This window comes from Alligator mississippiensis, chromosome 1 (assembly GCF_030867095.1).
Source record: "Alligator mississippiensis isolate rAllMis1 chromosome 1, rAllMis1, whole genome shotgun sequence".
In the NCBI taxonomy this organism is placed as follows: Eukaryota; Metazoa; Chordata; order Crocodylia; family Alligatoridae; genus Alligator; species Alligator mississippiensis.
In genome coordinates this window covers 229835443-229862226 of record NC_081824.1, presented here as the reverse complement: position 1 = coordinate 229862226, position 26784 = coordinate 229835443, and the positions used below count along the sequence as shown (strand labels likewise).

Sequence of the window (26784 nt, the reverse complement as noted above, 5' to 3'; positions counted from 1 at the left end):
CCCATGCAGGTGCAGCTGCCCAGTGGCACGTGGTTCCAGCTAGTTCCAGGAACTGCATGTGGCAGGAAGGAGTGGAGCCAGGCTGGCTCACTTATATCATGCGGGGCTCACTTGCAGCTCCTGGGATTCGTGCACCACCTGAGGGAAGCCCCACACAATGCAGCTGGCTGCATTCCCTGCTCCCTGCCACCACGTACAGCTCCTGGGACTCTGCCAGAAGTGGTGGGTAGCCCCTCTCCCCGATTCCTGGCAGAGTCCCGTGAGCTGCACATGGCAGCAGGGAATGGGGCCAGACCACTAGCTCCATTGCACGGGGCTTCCTTCTAGTGTCGCACAAGTCCCAGGGGTTACATGTGAGCCCCATGTGATAGTTGGGCCAGCCTGACTCCACTCTACAATGCTGTGTTCAGTTCCTGGAACTGGCTGGAGCTTCATGCTGCTGGGTGGCTGCACCTGCACGGTCCCCAAGCACCCTAAGGGTCTGCTGTCTGCTGCTGTTGCCATGGGCAGCAGGGCTGTGCGCCATGGGAAGTCATGTGGGGAGAGGCATATAGGGGGGGATCTCCACCTGACCCACAACCCTCCCACATATACATACACCCACACCCCCAACATACCCCACACACCCTCAACCACATCCCACACACTTCCCCCACACACAGTATACAAGAGGAATATTTTATTTTGAGCTATTATCCAATCACCTCTATATATACTACACAAACCCACATAAAGTAGGACAAAATTATGTTTTGAACTAAAATTAAAATGTAATATAGTAGATGTTTGACTTTTAGTATATGATTTTGGGGGGGTTTGGCTCCAAGATGGCAGCCCCCCCCCCCCCCCCCCACACACACACCCTGGAGTATTTCCTGGGGCAATGGGAAGGACTTCTAGTGACAAAGGTCAGGGGTTAGGGGCAGTACTTCTGGTCCCAAGATGGCAACTAGGGATGGGGCACCTGTCAAGGGGTGGGGCTAGCCTTGCAGCCCTCGATGGCTCACCAAAACTTATTAAATGGCCTTCAAGCCAAAATAATTGCCCACCCCTGTTCCGTAGGATTCTTTATTAAAATTTTGCAAAATTGGCATTTAGTTGATGGGTCACAGGAAAGGTAGGATCCCATCTTTAGGGATCTTCTAAGTTTTTGGGAAAGATAACATGAAATATGCTTGCTCCTTCCTTCTTTCCTTACTTGTTTTCTTCCTTCCCTCTTTTTATTTTTATTAAGATCTTTAACTGTGATAAGGGTGGAAATATCACTGTGTGCTGATAATGATCTGGTAGGTCCCATCACCATGATCCTTCCATGGAATAATTCACACAAAAGCAAATGTACAAGTCCCAGAGGAAAAGGTAAAGACAGTTTAAAAAATGAGTTTAGGTAACAAAAACAAAAATGAATAAAAAAACAAAAAAGGAGCTAGATCAGAGAATGTTTACTTTATTTCCAGAAAGCTTTCTTCACATGTGCTTTAATGTAATCAGTGCTAAAATATGAAACTATATAAAGCAATGTAAACACTAAGTTGTTGATGTTTTGCTGTTGTTTGCCTCATGTGAGCACAATCTTGCATCATTTGAAAGAATGAACACAATCACTTTCTGCAGCAAGAAGAATCACGGAAGTTGTAATCCTTTTCATTTTATTCCATTAATTTTGCTTGTGGATACAGCTGTACCAGCACAATGCGATGTTTGAGTTAAGAAGTCTGTTAAATCCTGGCACTAATGATAGTTTTCATACTGATTAATTTAATTGATAGATTTTCAAAGTGATGCTGTGTTGGTTGTATCAATGTGCTGCTTAAACTAGGCTTTCAGCTGACCCTCAAAAGGAAATAGTTTCAAAAGGAAGTATTTACATTTGCCAAGATCCAGATAAGGGCATGGTGTGAGACAACCCAGGGCTTTGTGGACAAGATGTAAAATGCAGCCTTTTTGAATGGGCAGTGCAGTTACCCAAAAAGCCTGAAAATAAAATGTGCAAGTCTCTTATGATGTGATGAAAATCTAGTTTTATATTCTGTCTTGAATTATCTAGAGGTGTGTATTTGAATTTTAGACATGTTCTTTCTCATTAAAAGAATTTGGAATGTGTCCATCCTACCTTTTTCTTAAAGTTTAAGATAGCCAATTTAACCCACAGAAAAGGTTCACTGAAATTAGGTTCAGCTTCTTTGTTGGGTTCTCTACAAAGAATTTTGTTCATTTAATAAACATTTTATAGTTCCTCATTACCATTTTGTTAATGTAATAAACATGTTATAGTTCTTCATTACTGCAATATTATTTTGCTGTGATGGGATATATGATGATGCACTGTGGAATATTAAGTGCAATAACAATCAGGTTATGTTTCTGTGATGAGATAGTGAAGACTGTAGTTCTGCTTCTATACTATCTCCAATTCCTGGGTAGATGAGGCCAGATCCTCAGCTAGTGTAAGGCTAAAAACAGACATTGGATTTCTCCCTGGACAAAGCCTTTTATTCTGGGATCCTACAGACATACAAGCCCGTTGTCCTACTTTAAGCATGTGTATAGTATCCAGGATGACACTTTTCCCCAGGACAGTAAAGGCTAATTAAAGTTAATTGCTATTAAAGCTGCATGCCTAAATGACTGTCCCATGTCTGTTTTGCTGTGAGTCAAATCCTGGGACAGTCAGACCAGGGATAAATCCAGCATCTATTCTTACTCCCATTGATCATTGCTTCAGTGAGCTCTGCCAGTTTCTTCTAGGTGAAGTGGCCCTAGTTTTAACTTGATATAGTTAATATGATCTAGTTGTGGATGGTCCTGCTTGGAGCAGGGGGTTGGACTCGATGACCTCCCGAGGTCTCTTCCAACCCTTGTTTCCTGTGATTCTGTGAACTTGTCTTCCATGCCTTGGTAATGATAAATATTTGTTGTTTGCATTGTGGTAGCCCCGAGGGCCCCAATCATCAATCGGGGGCCCAAATATAAGGGGTACGATACAAACACAGAATAAAAATGCCAGTCACTGCCCGGTTGTTGTGACAATTTAAGTAACGCAAGTAGGTTTCATTAATTACAGTGACTCTTAACCAGGGTGCTGGGATACCTTTGGATGTTACCAGATCATTTGAAGGGTGAACCAAGGTTTGAGGAAATTAAAACCAAGGGACTTAAAAAAGAACAGAGGTCAACACTGGGTTCTTATAAAAAATCTAGCCCTTGTGAGATAATGAACGTGGTAGTTGGATTTGTTTATAGTAAAATTCTTATATTGCAGCAGAAACAAGAATTTGTAACAAATGATACATTTCACTGGCTTTTTCTCTATTACACAACTGCTAAATTCAGACACACTAATTGTCCAAACTATGGAGGTGGGAGAGGTGTTAGACAAGTTTTCAGGCTTTTTTTTGTGCCTGGAACCTTGTCTAATGTCTCTCCCAACTGTATAGCTGGTCCAGTAGAAGATATTACTGAATAACCAAGGGTTCTTCCATATTTCACATCAGTGCTGAATGTGGATAACTTGACATATCTGTGAGCCATATATTATGTATTTAGAAAATAGTAAGTTTCCAATAAAGCTTTATACTTTTAAAAATATTTTAACTGTTTCACTGTGAGGTCATTACTGTATATAAGATATGATGGGGGACTGAGTTTGAATAAAGCCTACAAACTTTAGGTTTCCAGCATGTGGCAGGATTAGTATCTCTTGTAGGTGCAGAGAGCATATTTTCTTCATTTAAAGGTTTTCTCTGTCTTGATCAGTTCAATAACTAATTCATTCAAAAGCAAGAAACTGATTGGGAGCTGAAAAATCAGTAAAATTATATTTCCCTTACAGTCCATAAAATAAAAAATAGGTACAAGGAGAAGAGCTCTCTAGTTCTTGAATCTTGAAGAACATGATCAGAAAAAGTTCACTCAGTTTGTTCATCAGTGATAATACTACCTTTTGATTGAGAAATCAGTTTTAAATAAAAAACATAATTAGATAAACTCTCTTTTTCCAATGCATCTAATTTAAATTTAATCTAACTTAATCTATGTAAAGTAGTGATTTAATAAATTTTGAAGTGATGTTCTTGTGCATTTCATTGGAATACCAGCTTGAGAGAGACAGCGAGTGAAAATTAGTCATCATATAATAAAATATGTTACATCATTCATCCTCCTCTAACATAATAAACAAAGTAACAAGAATCTGTGTAAATGTATGTTGAGATACATGAATGGTTGAAAAAATCTGCATAGTTATAGAGAAGGGGTGCTCAACCCTTGGCCTGTGAGCCATATCCAGCCTGATATGTCCTGTTATCTGGCCTGCGGGGTTCCTCAAAGATCTGGAAATGTGGTGATAGGGGAGTGGCGATGCATTAGTTGCTGCTTCCCTTCTACCAAATGTATGAATCTGAAGGGAGCCCTGCAGCACAGGTAATATGGCCCTGTGTGCCAGATAGCACCAATGTGCTGTCAGATCCAGGTGGTGCAGGTTTCGGTTGGTTTCGTGGCTGGATTGGAGCAGCCTGGGGTCTGGCTGGCATGTGGCCCCATGTACTGACCTCATGCAGGCTCCAGCCTGCGGACTGACCCTTCACCACTCATCTGGCTTGCAGAGCCAAAAGGTTGGGCACCACGCTTATGTGGAGCATGTTTCTGATTAGCAAAAAGAAGTACCAAGCTTAGTGTAAAGACTGTACTTATAGTTACCAACTACCAAGCATCAACCTTTGCCTAAGAGATTAACTACAAATACAAAACACGATTTAAAATTAGATGATTGTTTACATCAAAATTTCCTATTTGCTTATTTCAATCATTATTGAAATCATTATTTAAATTTCTTTGATTTTGAAATCAATCCTCCATCTAGCACAGACCCCCTCTACCCACATATAACTCTGACAAATCAGTGGGGTTCTGATTTGATATGGAGCTCCACACTTGTGCATTTGGGCAGAGGGATCAGAGTTGGTATCTGATATATATATAAAACAGAAAAAATATAGTTACTGGAGACTGGGGCTTTCACACAATAAGTGCAAATAACATAACATACAGATAGTTGGTCAAACATTTTGGGGATTATCAAAGAAAAACTTCTTAGGCAAAGTAAATGTTGGGGGGGAGTAAAGTGTGGGAACAAGAGTGAGGGAACTTCTAGGTGTAGAAGATGACATGGAAAAAAAGCACATAGACGACAATGGGAAAAGAACATAAAAGCAGTCAATTAGGGGGCAATAGGTTAAATGAGAACAGAGATGTGGGGTAGCATCCTGTTGTGCAGAGCTGTGATGGTGGGGATGACATGCATGAATTCCATGTGGGGAATCCAGGAGAAATCAGTTAAAGGAATCCAGAGTGTGGAGGAACCTGTGTGGACTTGCAGGAGAACAATGGGACCTTTATTGAAGTGTTTTGAATGGACTGGGTTGTAGAGACAGGAAGACCAGAGAAGAGACTGTAGTGTTGCAACGCAGACAGAAGTTATATTTGTTGCACGATTGGCACCCTGAAAGCGCTCTACAGCTGTGCCATGACACGCATGGATGGCTTCAGAGTGCTTTAAAAGTGGCCAAATGTGTGACAAATTAAGCCTCATCAAATGAGGGATCGGATAATGCGTTCCACTTTGGAGCACCTTAGGAAACTTGTATTCTCTAGGATTAATTTGTAGCATGATTGGGACTGTCTGCAGGAAGGGAGGGGGAAGGAAGGAGGGGGAGCAAGCTGCTGGTTGGGGTTTGCCTAGCCTGAGCTGGAGTGGGGCGGGTGGATTGGAGCACCCCCACCTTGTGGCCTCTCCTCGCCCAGCCTCCTCCTCCAGCTCAGGCTGGGCAAACCCCAGCTGGCAGCTTGTTCCCCTTTCCCACTCTCTCCTGCCTTGCTGCAGACAGCACTAGAGCGGGAGGGGAGGACTGGGGGAAAAGGGCGGTTCCTCCACTGCAGGCAGGCTCGATTTCCACGCCCTGCCCCCACAACCCTCCGACCTAACAGGTTAACTTCTGTTGGGGAGGGGGGGGGGTGCTCTAACTCATGGCATTGTATGTTGAGTGCCATGAGTCAGAGAGGGGGCCTGCATGTCTGTCAGTACCCTTGGTCTCCACTGCGGGGTAGGGGGAGAGGGAATGACACATTCTTTATTTAGCTGGATTCTACCATGGTCTTTAACTCGCATGTAAACTACAAACTGCCTTGTTTTCACTGGGATTTTATAGAACACACTGTTTTTCATAGTGGAGACAAGTTCAGAGTGCACAATGACTAATGGATAAACAAGGCTTCAGAAATAGGAGGAAAATATGTGATTTAGATAAATGAATTTGAGGAAGAACTGCTAAGATTTAGTAAGCCTGGCTGAAGGCAGGGGAGAATTGTGAGGAGTCAAAAGAACGCTGATTAAAACTACCGCAGTGCTAGGACTAATAATTAAAAAATCCGACAAAGACAAGGTAAGTAGGAGAGATTGTGACAGGCAATAATAACCTGTAGTCTTGATTAGGACCAGGCATCTTAATACTGCTCTGATGCAGTGTAAATAAAAGCAGCAGGAAAAAGGAAGATTAGAAGACGAGTTCGTATAATGTACTGCTTGTGTGGGTGTGGGACATCCAGGAAGAGATGTTTGTTATTGCAATTCAGGGGAGTCAGTGAACAGCTTTGTCCTAATTTTGGAAAACCACAGAAAAGCAGTAACTGGATAGTGTAGCTATAAGGGAAAGAACTGTACAGAACTTATAGGAGTTGTATTTGCAGCCAGGAATCGGATAAGATCTCGGTGACAGGAGCAGGCTCTTTTTTTTCAGGACCAAGAGTTCTATAGAGTACGAAGTAGGTAATGTACTGAATGCTTTCACAAACAAAAATATTTAAACCGCTGAAACTCCCTTCCAGCTGGCTAGACAAAAGGTCATATTGATTATACAATAGGTTGGCTTTTCTTGCCTGATGACATTTTCAGATGGGTTTCTGAGCACTCATCCAGATGATGTCCAAACAAATCTCTGCAGATTCTTCCTCTCTGTCGTCAAAGCACAAAAAAGAATGTCTGTCTCAAAAAAACTGCAAAGTACGGGTTGCCATTATGCCCCATCCCAACTTGAATATGACAGAAGAGAGAGCTTTTTTTCCATCAGTCTTTTTTTGCAGAATCAAAACAAAATAATGAAAACTTGAAAGAACTACCATAAAGGAACATATTCAGTGAGACGCATATAATTGCTGTTAATATAAGTTGCATACTTAAGCTGAGTTCTGTTCTGAAAAATAGCATTGTGCAGATCTGTGTTTGTTGTAACTTCAGCTCAAATGTATTGTATTTAGAAGTAATATCATATTACTAGCCCAAGGAATGCATGTGAAACATCATTTCAAGGGTCAAGTGACTATCATACAGGTGTAATTGAGGACATAATTTAGTCTCCAGAATCTCTATTCCATATGACAGTCCATGAAAAGGAAAGAACCTGGCTTTGTTCTCAGATCCTGGGGTGAGATCAAAGAACTGGAATTTAAACAAACAAACAAAAATGTGCTGCAAAATGAGCTGTTTGGATCAGGAAATGATTAAGAAACATTGGTGTGAAATCCTGTTAAGCCATGGCTGAAACCAGACCTGAAACATAAAATCCAGATTGAAGCTGTAGAGTAGGGGAAGAAATTAAGAGTTTTTATTTGATATTTTTTAGGAGTTAAAGAAAATAAAGATGTTGTATGAAAGATCATCTTAAAATACAATTAAATTAAAAAAAATATATAAAGACTGAAAATAAAGCCCTGTGTGAATGACCATAGCATACAGCTTACCCAGTATGTGTAACTATCGCCTTTGCAAGCTTTTTTATTACTTTTAGGTTGGGAATAGAAATGGAATACTTAGGGTTTTCTTCTCTTCATGGCAGTGCCCTTCTCTCATGACCACGATGTTACACAGTTGTATGCTTTCCTTTTGGCCCCATTGCTTCTTCCCTCTTGAATGTTCAGTGGTCCGGCTTCAACTGAATGTGTGAAAGAGGCTCTTGCCATTGCTTTTGCTGGTGGCCTGGTTGTTAGGATGCTTTACTGAGATGGTGTTCAGACCCATTCTGGCTGAGGAGGCCTAGTACTCGGGTCTCTAACTTTCTGGGCAAGTACCCTAAATGACTAGACAATGGGCTAGAACAGGGGAAGGCAAAATATGGCCCGTGGGCTACATCCAGCCTGCCAGCCAGTCTCATCCAGCATGTAGGTGGGTGCCTACCAGTTCACTGTATCTGGCCAAGTCTTGGGCTGCTGCTGCTGTACACACATAGGGCCTAACATTGCTCACTCCCACAGGGGCAGCTCACGCTGCATTCCCACCCTCACCCAGGGGATGGCCCTGACCTGAGCCCTGCAGGTGGGGTGGCTGCAATGGGTGCAGGCAGGGGTGGTGGTGGTGGCAGGTGGGTGGAGAGAGGCGAAGGGGGGCTGCGGGTGGGGAAGTTAGGAAGTGGCAGGGGAAAGGGAGCAGCAGCAGATGGGGGTAAGAGTGGTGGTGGTGGCAGCAGGCAGGTTGGGGGGAGAGCAATGGCAACAGTGATGGCAGGCAGGAGCAACTCAGCAGCTGGACAGGAGCACGAGTTCTGCACTGGTGTCCTGGGGCCAGTAAGGACCCAGGACAGGGCAGCAGGAGCACAGAGCCTGGGCTGGCAGGGGCACAGGGTCTGTCTGGCTTTCATCATGTGAGGCTTGCATGCAGTTCCTGGGTTCTCCGCCTAAGCCATGCGCCTCTGGGAGGAGCCCTGAGTGATGGAGCTGGCAGCCCAGCCCCTCTCACTGTTATGCACAGATCATGACTTCATTTTGAGCTATTATACAATCACCTCATTCTCTATCTATATCTATATGATACAAACAAACACAAATCAGGACAAAAATATTTTTTGAAATAAAATTAAAATATGCTATTGTAGATGTTTGATTTTTAGTATATAACCTGTTTTTTTTCTGGTTCCAAGATGACAAACCCCTTTCCCAAAATGAGTGCTTCTGGGAGAAAGGGGAGGGACTTCCAGTGCCAAAGGTCAGAGGTTAGGGGGTGTGACTTGCAGTCCCAAAATGGCAACCAGGGGGCAGGGTACCTGTCAAGGGACAGAGCTACCCATGCGCCACTCGACAGCTCAGCAAAACTCATTAAGCGGCCCTCCAGCCGAAATAATTGCCCACCCCTGGGCTAAAAGATGGAGGGGGGTTTCCTCCACTTCTTTTGTGCATGTAGATATCGCTTTCAAAAAAAGTTTGTTCTTCATATGATATAGATCTGTGAAGGATCTCCAAAGCTGATGGTGACGTCCTATATCATATCCTTTTCTTTGATGCTCATTATCATTGTGAGAATTTTAATAGTTTAGCTTCAGTAGTTGAATACAACTTATAATAAAGTGAATCATTAAAATATATGACATTAGGGAGACAGCAGTGATCTAATATTAAGGGATTGGATTAGGAACAAGCAGGACTAGATTTTGTTCCTAGCTTAGCCCTTCATTGGGTGCATGACCATGGATAAGTCTCTTCCTGCCTGTTTCCTCTGTTACTCTTTGTGTTTTCTATTTACACTTTAAGCTATTGGAAGTATGGGGCAACTCTTACTGGGTTTGGGTGCATGACAGGGTCCTGATCTCAGCTGTAGCTTTCGTGTTATGGTGATACAGATTATTATAATATTACATAAATAACAGTAGCCATGGAAAAACTTACAGCCTTAAAATATCCAGCAAGAAACGTGTGAAGTTATCTGGTGTTTGAGATGTTATTTATAATGGGTCTAACATCTTTACTGCTAGATCCAGTGGTTTGATTGGTCTTTGCACTGCAAATTTTGATATCTAGGTATTTGTAACATAGTTAATATTCCTCTGTGGGTATGCTGTTATGAATAAGTATATGAAATCTTATAATATTACTTTTAAATAATTTTTACTTCCAAAGATACCAGAAATAAAAACAAAATTTTGGTTCAGTCTTATTTGGTCATCAAAGAAGCTGTTTAAAGATGTAAATCTGGTAAGATCATCAATTAGATTTCTTGTAAAGGGGCTATTGTTTTTCATATGGAATTATTCACAATGTGTAGAGATTCATGTATAACTAAATTACATAGCTCATAAATGTCAGTGTAACTCTACTGAAGTTTCTGGTGCTGCAAAGAAGGTGAATGTGGTGTTGCCTTTAAAGGGACAGCAATGAGTTAAAAATTACACTTCCATTTTAATTTCACTTTATATATGCTTGTTAGATGAAACCCATTCAGATTATTGTAAATGAAGGAAGTTTTTGAGGAAATAGAATATTTCTTTTTCATATTTTGGTTTGTTGACTTTCCACTTTGGATCCCATCTTCCAAAGCTATAAATCCATTTAGCTTCATAGGCTTCAGTGCTGGCTGAAACTCTTGACACCGTGTTTAGTCATTTTTCAATGTTGGTGCTTATTTGTTCCTTCTGTCTCAGGCACTGTTGCAAGGATGAGTAGGGATGCTTTAGGGAAAGCTCACTTAAGATGTGCCCTGTGCACCAATTGTCTAAGCCACCTCACATTATTATGGCCACTTATAAGTGATGAGTTGTTATATGTGGATAGGAGGCAGTTTACCAGGAATACTTGAACTATACCTCCTATTCACTTGGTAGTGAAGACAAGCACCTGACTTTGTAATCAGAAGTTTCTTTTCTGATACCCTGCACAAAGCTTTGGAGCACTAGGAGTCAGAGCTTGAAGGATGTATGGGAGAGCTGAGAATTTCCACTTAGCTCCCCTGAGTTGTGCATGGAAGCAAAGGTTTATCAAAATCTTGGAGCTTCTTTTTCCTCTGAACCTCTAAGTATGTTTGGTTTGAATCTGTGCTTCGTTATTAGTGCTCTGGTAATGCCTAGAACAGTGATTCTCAACCAGGGTGTTGGAGGACCCTGGGCTGCCATGAGATCTTTCGAAGGGTGTTGCGGGAAGCATGAGGAGATGCACAAGGTGTGAGGAGATAAGAAAATATGGTCAGGCTCAGACTCTTCCTGCCTAGCTGCTCCTCCTCCCCCGCTGCTGCTCCCCTGCAAGGAGGTAAGCCCTGTAAGAAACTAATTTTTGAAGTAAGGTACCATTCAGTTCACACAATTTATGGAGGGGCGCCTTGTGTCTGACAACAGGTGCTTTGAATCTAAGAAAGGTTTGAGAACCACTGGCCACTACCTTCTTCTCGTGTCCTTTTCATAAACTAGATGTTGTTCCAGAATTGTGCACAAGCAGTGCCTCTTTCCATTGCTGCAGCAAGGTCCTCCTTCATACAGGTCTCACCGAGGAGTTGGCAAATGAGCAGGTGCTCCATAGTCTGCACATCACCACACTCAATATAGTCATGTCATGAAAGTAGCCCCATTTGATAATGTTTATTTTTGATCTTCCAGTTTGCGTATGCAGGCAATTCAAGCATTGCCATGTTGACCAGGCTAGATCAGCCCCCTTGGGAAGGTCCTTTGAGGGTCCCAGGTCCATTTCAGAGCACCTGATTGTGTGTAATGTTTCCTTCCATAACCTCAGTTGCACCCTGTCAGCTGTCATGTCCAATGGTGCAACACTGGTCACAAAACTCTTTTGCGCTTTAAGCCATTTAGTTAATTCTCTGTGACCATACAGTGGATGCCTGGGATTTTTCATCTGACATGATCTTTATTTTTGGCTCTCTACCTTTCTCCTGATATCAGTAAGTACAAGCTATCCTTTGGTATTGGTTTTAGCCATTAGGTGTTATTTCATAACAGCTGTCATTTAGAACTGGGTCTAGTTTCTTGGCATGAACTGATTGTTCTCATACTGGACATACATACTTTTCAGTGAAGCAACACGAGACAATAAGTGGTTCATAATGTAGCTGGGTTCATTCCGCACTTTGAGGTGACCAACTTTTGAAGTATGTTGTTGTGGGCACTGACTTTCCCTTTTGTCTTCTCCAAGGACACAGGGTTCAGGTGATTAGTCAGTGGGTTTCCATCCAAGGTGATGTTTGATTTCCACTTGGCTTCTCTATGGTGTAGGTCAAAAGCTGTGACCTGTATCTTGGTGGGATTGGTGCAAAGCTGGTTCTTATTGTAGTAATCTGAGAGGTTGCTCAGTACAAGTCAGTCTGTTCTCGATAGTGGCAAAGTCCTTTTCTTGCGACATGGTGCACACATAGATCATCAGCATATATGAAGCTCCTTGTATTACTCCGTGTGGGTTGGTCATTGGTATATATATATTAGAAAGGTTCTGTGTTAGCACGTTACTCTGTAGGAGGCCGTTACATTGTTGTCTCCAGCAGCATCGTTTCTTATGCAGTTCTACGTAAAAATGTCTTCCAGTTGCTATAACGGCCACAACAGAAATGTTCACATCGTGGCCCCGGTCAGATTCCAGCAAATCTGCAAATTCTGCTAAATACCTTGTCTCATCGAACCAATCTCAGATAACTATGACCTCTTTGTGAATGCACTGTGCAAAACCTCCAAAAGGTATATACCTCAAGGATGCAGAACTAAGTATATACCAGGGCTTACTCCCATACTAGCAGCTCAATACAAAAAAAATCAGCAAATGTTTCAGAGACACTTTCTCAGAAAACACTATTTTGGCAAGGACAGCCCTAACTAGCAAGCTCCAAGAAGAAGTGCGACAGAAATGGAAAAAATTGATTGAAGGAATAGATATGACCCACACTAGCAGGAAAGTATGGTTGTCCATTTGCAAGCTGAGTCACTACCTAAAGAAAATACAGTAATACCACAACATCATAGCAAACCATGTAGCTCACCAGCTTTTGCTTAATGGTAAAGCTTCAAACAAACAGCTCAAAATACAGATTAGATGGCAAATTGATCTGGAGAAAAATCATTTTAGCACACCATACAACAATGGATCAACTTGATGCCGGAATAAGTCAGCCGAAGAATGGCAAAGTAATTGGACTCAATGACATATACAAAGAACAGATCAAGCACTTTGATCCTGCAACCAAGTTATAGGTATTACACCTTTTTAATAATTGCTTATCAACCCTTAGAATACCCAAACTATGGCAATGAGCCCATGTAATACTCTGTTAAAGCCAGGGAAGGATGTGTGGCCCAGAGAACTTTAGGCCAATGTTACTTCTGTGCCCTCTTTATTAGCTTTACAAAAACCTTATTCTCAGTTGCCTTTCATCTCGTATCAAACAACTAACACCAGAACAAGCTGGATTTAGACCAGGCAGGTCCTGTACTGGTCAAATACTAAACATCACCCAGCATATAGAATGTGGATTTGGGTGATAACAGCTTCAATGTTTGTAGTCCTCTCAGCAGCATATGACACAGTCAACCACTGAAACCTGTTTGCCAAAGTCAGTATGATGCACAGCTACCAACTAGTGCAGCTCATCTGATCTGTTTTGGAGAATAGAAGTTTTTATGTAGAAATGTGAAAGAAACCACTGGCCTAGAAGCTCCACTGTGCTATGTATTGTAGATATACTACTTAGACACTGTCCTGAAGTCTAAATAGACAAACCAGATGAAGTGTAGAAGACGGGTATTAGGGTAGTAATTCATAAAACATTCCAATGTAACTTTTTTTCAATTGAAATTTGCCAGTTAGTTGAAATCAAAACATTGTGTTGATATAGTTTGGTTTTGACCAGGTACCAGTTTCCATTGGAAATCTGCCTGATTTCCTGCCAGCTTGCCTGCCCAGCCCCTTGCATTCTACCTAAGACCATGGGCTGCTGGAGAGGCCAGCTTTCCAAGCTCCCAGATCCTTGGCAGCCCACCTGGCAAGCTGAGAGGGAGCTGAAAGCCCTGATGCTTCTTGGCTCCTCCTCAAGCCACACTTCATTCCTATAGCACTGAAACAAAATGTGTAACTTCTGATCAATATTTTTTTTTCTTTTTCTATTTCTGCTTTGTAGATAAGTTTGAGATGTTTTTGTTTTCCTTCTAAATCAGAACAAAGATTTTGAAGTCTCTTAATTTCCACAAAACAGAATTGCCATTCCCACCCTCACCTATTCCCATTTAACAGATGGGGAAATGAGTCCCACAAAAAAACAAAAATGATTTGTCCAAGTACCATATTCTCTTACATACAGTATGCCCCTCTCTTTTCCTCTCCCCACAAATAAGATAGACACCTTGTGTTTGTTTTTTCTTCCTGCATTCTGCCTTTCAGAAATCTTTCATTGAAAATACTGGTAAGTACAGTATTTTCCCAGGGGACCCAGGGAAAACAAGCAGCTGCAGTAGGGGAAGAGCAAAACAGTGTGGCTGCTCTGTTAACCCACTCATTCATTCAGCATGTGCATAATTGCTGAGCCATGCGATAGCGTCCTCAGTGGCCACGTGCAGTGCCTGTAGTCCACCACTGATCTTAGTGCGACATGGTGTGTGCTTTGCCACTAACTGTTAACCCATTAGCTGCAGGACACCACAGGTGCTCCTGGCTGAGGCAGACTGCCCACCCTCTCTTCTCTTCTTCAGCTGAGCAAGGTGGGCAGCCAGCAGTGCCTGCAAAGTCAGCTGAGGGCCCAGTCTTAGCCGGCAGCATTTGCAGAGACAGCTCAGGGCCTAACCAGCTGCTTCAGGGGGGAGCTCTGCTTTGGCACTTAGAGCTCATCTCCACTTTGGAAATACAGAGGACCCAAGCCTGGGTGCCAAGGCAAAGGCTTCTGCTGAGTCAGCAGCAACTTTTAGCAGCATGAGGCTCTGCCTAGGGAAAGAGAAAATGTCCACAGCTGGCAGCTATGGAGCCCTGCATACTCACTGTGCTACCGCCTTGTGTAGCATGTGTTACTTTGTCTTGCCCCCTGCAGAGGCTCCTGATGCAAAAGCTATTGTTACCATATTTCCTTACTTAAAATGCACAACCCAATTTCCAGCAGATCTTTTTTTGGAAAAATGGTATGTGTTGTATGCGAAACAATATGGTATCACTCCTGAACCCATGTTCTTCCTTACCAGAATCACCCACATGAAATTTGGAGAGGAAGCAGAGAGTGCCTTACAAACTTCTACGTAATAAAATGTAAACAAAACAAGTCAGGTTTGTTTCAGCTGTCTTTAATTCACTGTCTTAAGATAGCACTGATCATTTTAAGGTAGCACTATTTTCTATCTGTTGAGTAAACCTGTAGAGCTCTGTCTGGTTAAGCTTGAAGAATTCAAGATCCTTTCTTGAACCTCTGGGCTAGGGACGGAAATTATACATAAACTGGTATAAGTGATCAGAAACCCGTTCAAATCTGTAACACAAAAGAAGTTCAGTACACGTAAACTGCTTTCAAAATAGCCAAAACCTGTTTAAGGTAAACGTGAATGAATATTGTATCAGACTTAATTGATTTAGGTAAATCGGTTTATTGAACTTCTGTCCTAGATCCTGCAGTCTGCAAACTCTGACTGGAAGCCTCTTGAAAAGCAGACTTGCTCATGAGCTTCTTAGTACTTCTGCTTTTGGCCAGAACCCGTAAGTGAAAAAATGTAACCTTCTCTGTTGTTCTGCTATGTTCAGATTAGCTCTAGAAATGGGCAAAGGTTTAGGGTGGATGAACTGCAAGCTTCCTGCTATATGTTAAAAGGAAAAGGAAAATACTGCTTTTACCCATCATCCTTTTGCAGCTCATTTACTCTTTAGCCCTTCCAGTTGCCAGCTTTCCTTGGGTACAACAGAGGAAAGTTATTGCCTTTCCTAGCTCTTTCTAATACTGCCAGTAAAGGAAAGCAATACTCGCTTTCCCTCCCCTCCTTTTTTAACAGCTCTCTCAGAAATGTTTGGCTTGGCTACTACTTTCAGTCAGGTTTAATCTGCAGCTGCGCCACTGTAAACTTTTCGGTTTTAAAGCTATTCAGGGCACTATATTTTTTCACTTACATTTGTATCCCAATGAAAACTTCCAGTTTTTTTGTGGGATGGCACAGATTGTACATCCAATATGTGCAGTGTGCAACAAGTGGGTGAACCTCCCAATTACATTTTAGCTACTGCAAGGTATTCACTCGGAGGGAAAAATGAGTGGGCTAATTAAATTCAAGTAAAACACCATTAAAAATTCTAATTTACCATGATATATGGCTAAGGAGGAGCTCTAAAGTTCAGCCGTCACCTAGTTCAGTTTGTGTACATACCTGAGTTACAATGGCCTGTCAGCTTAACTATATTTACAGATTCACCCATCTGGTATAGTATTTATTGATTCATCATATGGTGTAGGTCTGTTTGTGCAGACATCTCATTTTTCCAGATAATGACTCACATTTTATTCTACTTTTCTGCAGTGGAACATGGAATTTCTTTATAATTGGATCCCTGTATTTTTCTTCAACATCAGAGTCAAAAGAGTTCATGTTTATTTTGTTAACTTCAAATAGAATTTTTTTCCCCTTTTACATTTATGGTAACTTGTTCTCTCTCCCTTGCCGGTGATTTTTGTCCTCTTCCTAATCACCCGTATTAAATCTGTAATCTTTGTGAGCGGATTGTGGTGACATCTAACATTTGTTCTATTTGTACTTTAGGCTGAGGTCAAGAAAACAAACAAAGCAATCATTATGTTTTAGCATTCTTTTTTAATGAGCACATTAAAATCCAGTCCGTTACAGGATCAGTCATAAAGGGGAGGAATAGAACTCCTAGTAGTACTGTCTTTTGAAACAGTGCACTTTATAGGAAATAATAGACTAAAAGGATATGTAAGGGCTTTGGTGGGAAATAAATGGCACTGTGTTGTTGATGGAAAAAAGATCTTGGCAGAACTGTTGTTGTGACTGTTCCTGTGGCTTAGAAAGGAATTTCCTACAGACTGGACTAACCATTAACAATGTCTCTACTTTTAGGAGTTCAAGACATTCAGTGGAGTCTTGCTAAGGAAGATGTCGTCTTTGACAATGGAAACCTGTTGTCCAGACAAAAGAGGAAGTTTCTTTAAGGTAAAAGGAAGATTTTATTTATTTCTATAACTAGAAAGATGCATTAGATTTGAAAAGTAAAGCAGCTGATAGCCTGCCTACTAGCTGTGGAGGGACTCTTCATTCTCTAACTAAAAAGCTGCTCTGAGAGAACTTGCCTGAGGATAACCTTCAAGTGTACTATCTTCAGTACTTCAGCAGTTCAGGGGTTTTGTAAGTTAACAGACCAAAACAAACATCAAGCACGTGGCTTTATGTGAAACTGATATTGCAGATTATGATGAATAGCTTGTGATGTAAAATGAGACACAGTTAAGTGCTTACCAATTTACAAGTTTTATCAGAGGTATTCTTAAAGTCCTGTCATTTTCTTTCTGGTGTGTGTGTGTGTGTGTGTGTGTGTGTGTGTGTGTGTGTGTGTGTGTGTACATGCTTTATGGAATGGTGCATTCAGTGTAAAAGTAGATATGTGGTTTTCTCTGCAGCTGGTTGTGACAATATGAACACATTATACACAGTCACCACATTATTATAGTTTGTATAGTAGGATTATTGCAGTTAAAATTACAAAACAGTTTTATGACTCTTCCTTTTCAAATCAAGAGTTTTCTTTGTTTAGTTTTCTGGAAAAAAAATCTCTTTTTGAGTTTAAACTTGCCATGTTTAGTTTAATTTATTTTATGAAAACTTGTAGAAAATCTTTTCAATTGTTTCTCAGTTACCTGAGCACAAAAATGTTGTTTTTCCACTTCAAATAGGTATTTAAAACTATACCTTCTACACATGTGCATGTATGTGCGTGTGTGCACACACACACGTTTAGGCATGTATATATAAATGTTTTGGCATGAGAAATAAATATATAAATGTATAATTATAATCTATATATAAATTTTTAGGCATGAGAAGCTAACCAGTAGGCAGTTTTGAAAATCCCAACTCCAAGTTAAAAGTAGTGAGTTATTGTGTTTATAAGAAAAGGTAATGCAAATAACTCAGAGTAGACCTGTCAATACTGTCTGATTTTTGCTTTTAGATGCCAAAGTGTCATCTCCATTGCCCTCTGGGGAATGTGTTAAGGATTAAGTTACTGAGTTTTCTGACCTACCTTTTCTCCTTCTTGGGTACAGCTGAACCTTGAAACTGATGTAATGTTAGGCTCTTTCCAGCCACAGTGTTGTGTTAAGACACTTTTTGTCTTGGGGGTGCTCTTTGGGGTGCAGTCTTTCTGCTCTCTGAAGGGCAGCTACATTATATCAGTTTCTGGTTTAGAATGAAGGGAGCAGGCACTCCTTGCTTCACTGTGGCGCTCCCTAGCATGGTGTGAAAGCAACGTAGCCAGGATTGCTGCTTTCCCAGGGGTGCTGAATTCACTCGTGTGTTGCTAGGACTTCTGGGGGGACTGCAATGTGTTGCTAGGACTTGCTTGATACTTTGTGCTGCAGAGATCAAGCTTGCAGTTCTCCTTTAGTCAATCACAGGAGGAGTTTTTGGTCTTCTGGATAGATGGGGGAGAGTGTGTTTAATTAATTAATCATTTAATTGATGAACCTGCACCTTCACTGCAAGAGGGATAGGTTTACCAGCCCAAATGAAAGCCTTACTTGCTTTTAGCCCATAATGTCAGATGGGCTGGCTTGGTTGGTTTGAAAGTAGCACCAAATTTGAATGAGTGAGTTTTATATCTGTATATTTGGGGGGGAGGGCTTGGGGAAACACTTGAGTTAACACTGCAGTGAAGATGCACCTTTTCTGTACTGTTTCATGGAGGTACATTATTTGCCCTAATAAAGGTTCACTACCATTGGGTAAATGTAGAGTATGGCTATTAGTGAGTTGAACTCCAGCAGGCTAGGATTGGGAGAACCCAGATGAACTGCGTCAAGTATCTTATTTATCAAGTGAGTCTTATTTATTGGCTTGTCTACGTTTTTCAGTACTGGTGCTACCAGTAGCGTAAGCTGTCATACAGATTGGTCAGGGAGTAGATTTAAACATGAAATAAATATCTTTGTCCACTCTACACTGCAGTTTATGCTGTTAGTAGCAGTCAGGTAGGAATTGCACATTTTCTCAGTAGAGATTAACTGTAAGTAGTGACTGAAATATTATGGGTGCTTGTTAGTGCTAAATTTATTTCTGTCTCAGTATGCTGACATACTGCTGTAGATTTATCTTGTTAATGCTTGAGAGGATTGATATTTCACAGTTTTCCCAGCTTGTATCAGAAATCATGGTAATGATTTTCTTCTCCTAACAATGTAATTTACACAAATAAATAGCCAAGACTTCATGGATGACTAACAGCTGCCATCCTGCTGAGTCTTCTCTGCTCGCCTCTCTCCTTCTGTTGTTCTGAACATCCATCCATCTTCCCAATAAGTTGCATTCCATACATTTCACAGCTGCTGCATCCTTCTAACCCTTCATCCTTCCCACAAAAAGCCTCTCGCCGCCAGGATCTGCATGTTGGAAAACTATACCCTAAGGCTTTTTCAAGAGGAGTGATATTTGATGTGCTGCCCCCTACTTGGTCCCCATACCACACCTGTAACTGGTCACATGCACACAAGCATCAGTGCTCCCATAAAACTGTAGGACTGAAAGAGACCTCCTGAATCACTGAGTCTAGTAGCCTGCTAGTGCACATGCCATGTCATACAGTCCTTTTTATAAAATTATCCAGGTGTCTTTATAAGCAGTCAAGCTTTTCTAGTCATCTCTCATATGATAAGCTGTCCATTCCCTCAGTCATTGTAGCAGCCCTTCTTTGCATCTGCTGCACTTTCAATTATTTTTTCTTGGATGGGGTTTCCAGAGATATGGGCAGTAATCTAGATGTGTCTTGTATAATGGAACTATTACTTTGAGTCCAGTGGAAATATCTCTGGTGATACATCCAATGGTTGTATGTGCATTTCTCATAGCTTCAGCACATCAGCAGTTCATCCTTATCTGTGTTCATCTGGTGTACTCGCAGGCTTCTCTTCTTCCTTCTCAGTCATTTTCAAATGATGAGCTCTCATGACTAGTAGCTGGTTTCCCTTGAGTTAGCTCCTTACCCACCTTACAGTCCTTCTGATAACCCCCTTCTTCTCCAGCATTACTGCCTCATAGAGCACTATATCAAAGGCTTTATTGAAGTCTAGATAGCTGAAAGCTATCACATTTCCTTTGTCTAGAAAATCAATGATCTTATCACAGAAACTTGCAGATTAGTCTGGCAAAGTTCTTTATAATTTATTGAAAACTAGACCTACAATTTCATGTCTGGTTCTTTCAGAATACTGGGATAGAGATTGGATAGTCTGCACAACTTGAATGCATTAGGTCCTTAAGTTTGCTTCCACTGCCTTCTAGTACCATTTCCACTTTAATGCCCTAACTCGCATCAACCATAGGATCATAGCAAAGTAGGGTTCTAAGGGATGTCACAAGGGCACTTAGTCCAGCCCCCTGCTCAAGGCAGGATCATTCCTAACTAAACCATTCCAGCCAAGTGTCACTCCAACATGTTCTTGAAAACTTCCAAAGAGGGAGATAGCACAATTTCTCTAGGTAACCTGTTCCAATGTTTGATCACTCTCATGGTTGAAAAGTTCTTCCTAATCTCCAACCTAAATGTTCTCTGTTGCAGCCATCCCCATTGTCAACATCATTGTTCTTACAGAAAATTGAGGTAAAGTAGTCATTTAGTTTTCACTAAAGTATTCACACACAGAGTCTCTAACCACACCTCCCACATCCTAACCACACCTCCCACATACACCCCTTTACCCCCCCACAGTATACAAGAGTAAGACTATATTTTGAGCTATTATACAATCGCCTATAGATACACTATGCAAACACACATGAATCAGGGCAAAAATATTAAAAAAAAAAAAGTAATAGTAGATATTTGATTATTTTTTTTAGTATATGATTTGGGTTTTTTTCCAGTTTCAAGATGGCATCCCCCTCCCCGAGTACTTCCAGGGCAAGGGGAGGAACTTCTGGTGGCAAAGGTCGGGGGTAAGGGGCTGGGACTTCTGGCTCCAAGATGGCAACCAGGGGGCAGGGCACTTGTCAAAGTACAGGACTACCCTTGCGGCCCTCCACAGCTCACCAAAACTCATTAAACAGGTCTCCAGCCAAAATAATTGCCCACCCCTGCTCTAGAGTAATTTACTGTGGAGTAAACCCCACAGCATTTGCATGTATAGATGTGCCCAGTGATAACCTGATGTTGTTTACACTGGCATTTGCACTGTTACTAGCTCTGGTGTTGCTGAATCATTGATGGGGAGCATACCCAACTTGTTTCTACTTTGAACAAGTTCTTAACTTTGACATTTGGGGCTCAATAAGTTGGAGAGAGAACTTTTTTCTTCATACCTGGGGGAGGATGGGCAGCAGCTGTGAAACATGGAAAGCATATGGTAGAAACAAAGTAATAAAGGATATTTTGAACAGTGCTTAGAAGCGTGCCTTCTCAGACTCTGAAGCAAGCTGTTGCTTACAAAAGCATATATATTTCTGATTGACTTAGTCTGTAAGGTGCAAATCTACCCTGCCTTCTGCCTGAGTTCAGGCTAACATAGCTAACTACCACTGAGATTCTAAAAATATTCTAAGGGGGCTAAATGCCCAACTATTTCTGAATGTTAGTGGAATATGGCTACCTCAAACTCTCTTGAAAATCCCAACCATTTTCATTTTATGTAGATAAAAATGTGTGTCTATATAGCTTTGGTTCAAAAACCCCAACTGGAGGCTTCCATTCAAGTCCCCTTCTGGAAGTAGAGAACTGGTAACTTACTCAAGCCTCAGGAAATTAAAAATAAACCAGGGTCATCTAGGAAGAGGTTCAGCTTCTATGTTTTTGTGGCGCACACTGATTATTATTCAGCTTTGTATACACGAAGACGTTATCTTTACTTCATGACCTTCAGCAGTCTTTTCCTTTCAAGTGAACAATCACACGCCTAACATGGCTAATTAACTTTCTTTGAGTTGGTAGTGAAAGTATCTAATCTTATCAGAAATACTTAGAAGTTATTTTCAGAAAAGCTGGAGGGAAAAGTCTAGTTCTGTACATTTCAACAGCTTTATACCCCAGTTGAGCTGAATTCTTAAGCTCTTACATTATGCGTCAATCTACTATCCTACTGTCCAGTTCTCAAATACACCTAACTTGGTCTGGAGTATCTTGCCATTCTCAACTTTGACTAGAAAAAAACAAGTAAGAATGAATGGCAGTCTTTATCTTGTTGACATTTTTCCTGTGGTGCTGGAAATAGGGCCCACTGCATACAATTTTATTACCGTACATTTCTTACCATGTTCATTCTGCCATCCCCATAAAGGCAAGGAAATAGTACTGTATTTCCTTAAATAGAAGATGACCCTGATTATAAGATAACCCCCCAATAGTTACATTCTATATATGGAAAAATTATAAATGTGTTATGTTATGTGTTTAGAAACTAATTATTGGAGGCTTGCCTTGAATTTGTCCTCCTCCTATTGCTACAGCAGGGAAAGTAAATCTGCGGGGGGGGGGATTCAAGTAGCCCTTTGCTCTCTGCTTCTTTGCAACTTTTTCCCCTGGTAGCCCCTTCCCATTCTCCTTACTATCAGACCCTGTTTTCCTTGAGCACAAAGAAGTGAGGAGCAAATTTGAAAAGAATAACCTTAAAATTAAACATGGCTGTAGCAATTTGCATATAGTTCCCATGCATTTAGTTTATCTAGAATTAATGCATGTTACCTTTTTTTTTTTTTTTTTTTTGTAAACTGCTGCAAGTTTTAGCACAGGTACTCTATAAACACACTTTTGAGCAGCAGTTTGACATTTGCTTATCTGTAGTACAGAGGCAGATTCAGGCTCGGGGCCCAGGCCCAAGGGCCCCCAGACACCTGGGTTCCATTGGGAGACAGCTACACACCTGGGTTTCCTTGAGCAGCCACACGCATTCATGTGGTGAGGAATACAGCTGGGTAGCATGGAGAGCAACTCCCTGCAGGTAAGTATATAGAGAGGAAAGGGTGTGGGGGAGAGAAGATGGAGGCCCCCATGCTGAGGGAGAGAGTGGGGCTGGGGATGCTGCTCAGCCAGGGCAGTGCATAGGATCCAGGGCTGGGGAGGGGAGCGGGACAGAGCCATGGGCAGCTCATCCAGGGGGCACAAGGCAAAGGGGGGGCATCCCCTACGGGAGTCATGGGGGAGCATGTGGCCCCCCAGATTTGTGTGCAGGGTGGATGTGGGCTGCTTACTGTAGACTTGGGGCTCTCTGCTCTGCTGCCTTTCTCCTTGGGAGCCCCATGCCAGCTGTGCGCCCCCTGCCTACCCAGTAGCAGTGGAGGTGGCAAGTTGTGCCCCCCCGCTGCTGGGCGGACAGGGGATGTACAACTGGTGCAGGGCCCCCAGGGCAAAGGTAGCAGGGCAGAGGGTCCTGAGCCTGCATCCACCCTCACTCCACTGGGCTCCACTCTGGCTGTGGTGGGGGGGAGGGGAGGATGGGGATCAGGGAGCAGAGCTGGGTATGTGCCCAGGGCCCCAATAAATTTGTATCTGCCACTGAATACAAGCTTTTTTTTTATGCATGATATTAATCCAAAGCCAAAGGCTCATGATTTACCACATAGTTCATTGGGCTGGGCTCCAGAAGAGTCAACGGCATTTCAAGCCAGGGTGACCCTACAGCTCAGCACTGCTCCATGTCTGTGTGTGTACATCAGCTACCCCCCACAAAAGATCCATGTGCTTATTAGCCCCCACTTATGACTGGATCCAGTTGTTCTTGTCATAAGTCCTGGGATGCTCCAGTAATTTATTGCAGATGAGGCTCAAGGCAACCTGATCCAGCATCACCTCATGGAGGATAGACTACACTAATCATATGCACCAGGCTGGGAGATGGGGCAGCAGAGGGATTCTGGGGCCACGTCTACATGTGGGACTGACTGCACAGTTGTTACTGCACAGTCATTGAGTACTGGCTAAAGCCGGTACTCCCAGTGCCACATGGGTTGTTTCCGACCCTACTACACAGTAGCGGTGGTGTCACAGGTCATGCCCACTGATGCTATGTCATCATAGCGATGAGCTATGTTGTTGTAGCTTGTCGCTATAGCAGCGTAGCATCTTGTGTAGATATGCCCTGGGTGAATTATATGCAATGTCATAGCTCACCATGGCTTGAAAAAGAGGCGGTAGTGAAGGGGACTACACTTAAGAAGCACTACTGTATGTCTTATTCATATGGGCTTCCCTAACCTATTCTTGTGGTAGGTTCCTATTAACAAGTTTGCCTAATGTGGGCAATGTGTTTTATAGTCATGCTCAGCGTTGGTTGCATTCAATCAGCTTCATAGTTGGTTTCCATTGCTGACCACATGCTGCTTTCAGCAGCAATTTAATGATAGTGAATTAAATGAGATTTTCTTATATGAGGTTATAAAATGAGGGGCTTTTTTTTCCCATGCCAGTTGGGGGGGGAAAAATTTGTTTTGTATTCAAGTAAATACAACAGCACTATCCCTAGTTTACCAAGGGGCTAAATGATTTGCCCACAGAATAAGACTTGCAGGGCAAAGAATTGGAGTGGTATCTCCCAAGTTTCAGGTAAGCACTCGCACCCTTAGGTCATCCTTCTTCTCTGTGGTTCCTTTCCTGAACTCTTAATGCATTTCAAACCATGTTGATTCTGGATCTGAGCCACTGCCCTATTTATATTTTTCAATCCTGAAATTAAATGTTTGCTGAGGCATTTTGTTGCCTCTTGATTAACTAGCTATCGACCCATAACAGAGTGATAATAGTCTGAGGGAGGGAATATTAGAAATTCCTGGCTCACCAGTGGAATATAACTGCGTGCTGCTATAAATACTTCACTTCTCTATAGACACTGGGAAAAGCTTACAAATAGAAACTCCCAATTATGCTTGTATCTTTGACTGTTTGCCAAGCCTTTCCACAGGGTGCCCTTTGAGAATTGCTGCACTCAGCTTATCAAAACAGGAAGGAAAAAGTTAAAATGCCAAAGAGGATGCAAGACTCCAGTAAAATTGAGAAATGAGATGCTGGAGGGGAAAGGAACATGGACAGGGATTTGTTGTCTGCTAAAATATGGTATTAGCCCTCATTTCTAGGTTAGAAACAATGATCTTAGTTTTAATCTCTTAGCTCTTCTAAAGGGCAGATCTTGGCCTTTCTCGGAAAAGTTCTGCAGTGGCTACTACAATTGAAGCGCAGCATAGTGAAGTTGGCAGTTTCACAAATTCTCCGTGAACTTGTAGCTACATCACAATACGAAAGCAGGTAAATCGGCTGCTATGCAAAAATAGGAATCATTTGTATTATACAGCTAAGGTGTCTTACAGCAGTCTTCTAGTCTACTGGCATTTGTTCACTAAGATTTTTTACCAGTTGAATGGGTGTTAACATTTATCTCTACAAATCCAGGATCCTCAAAGAGGCCTGTGAGAGAAGGGTTTGCATTCTTTGATGTGGCCAAGCTCACCTCCATTTGGTGCAGGCTGTGTGTGTGTGTGTGTGTGTGTGTGTGTGTATATAAGCAGTGAAGCGGGGCTTCAGAAATACGGATATGGCTCTCTGTTCTGGGTTGCTTGACTCCAGCATCTATCAGAGCAACCTACAGACAGCTCTCACTTATGCAACTGATAGAAGGTCCCTAAGGATCTAAAACATAGACCTTAACCACTATTATTTGTTTAACTCTTATTTGTGGGCACTGTATACAAATGAACATATCCTCTGTGCCACTTTTTTCTAGGCATCTGGGACTGGCTGTATCCAGGCATCATTGACTGAATGTATCAATTGATAGTGAGCATGATGGGTTGCGGTGTAAAATAAAATATGGTTTTGAGATTGTTTGTACTTTGCTGCTTTGTTCCTGTATTTTCAGAATGTATGCAATTAGTACTGAGATATGTTTTATAATGCTTTTGAAATAGGTTTGGTTGGGAAACATTATACCAAGGAAGAGGTCTGTGTGACTGATTATATATATTGGGATGGTGTGTCACTGTGGCTTTGTGGGCTGCAAGTCATAATTATTATTATATGAGTTTTTCTAATGATTGTGCTTTGCTTCAAATAAAAATGATGGGCTAAATCAGTTGGGCCAGCCTTTTCAGCAGGCCTAACACAAAGTAGCCCTGTGCCCTTCCCGGTTGCCACTCCAATTCACTGCTCTGCTTTCTGCTCTGTGCTCTCTGCCCTATCTACTGCTCTGCTTTCTGCTTCTTGCCCTATCTGCTGCTGAGCTAACTGTCCTCACCTCAATCTGCTGCATGCCATGCACACAGACTGACTGTGCCATTTGTGGCATGCATGCTGCAGGTTGGCCAGCCCTGGGCTAAATGATGGTATTATAGGTTTTGACTCTGAAAAGAGGTTTTTTCCTGTTTGAATTACCTCCGAGAAAGCACTTTTGACATTAAACTGGCTACTATTTAGTGCATTTTTAAAAACTTTCTTCATTTAAACTTTGAATTCCAGAGGATGGCTTTTTACTTCCAGCTAGTAGTTGGTTATCTGTGAGTGTCACCTCTTTCAAGAAAGTCATCTCTCTGTGCAGAGATGGTCCTAGTTTGTCTTGAGTACTCTTCGGAAGTTTTCTCCAGATCAAGTCCATGGATGTAAAGCTTATGACTGCTGTTAACTTGCTACATAATTTTTTTCTGAGGTTTCTGATATTATTTGCCCCTTAGCTGTTAATAAAGTTCTCAGAATCCTAGTTAATATGGACTCATCCAGAGCCTGGTGAAGGCAGTGGGAATCTTGTCCTTGAGGTCAATGAAATCTGAATCAGCCCTTTTGTGAATGATGTGTTTGGAAAATTAAATTATATCGGATCTT

At 41.9% G+C, this 26784-nt stretch overlaps 1 protein-coding gene across 3 annotated transcripts in view; it reads left to right on the top strand.

Annotated features, from left to right (window-relative positions):
- RIN2 (Ras and Rab interactor 2) overlaps positions 1-26784 on the top strand; it is a 159066-nt gene that overhangs the window by 49214 nt on the left and 83068 nt on the right. For 2 of the 3 annotated variants that reach the window (XM_059720253.1, XM_059720254.1), the window contains exon 2: positions 16842-16934. In XM_059720253.1, coding sequence (XP_059576236.1) covers positions 16878-16934 — 57 coding nt within the window. In that variant the 5' untranslated portion in view covers positions 16842-16877. Of the gene's footprint in view, positions 1-15384; positions 15475-16841; positions 16935-26784 lie in introns of those variants that run through there. The other variant, XM_006265897.3, reaches the window with a different exon arrangement.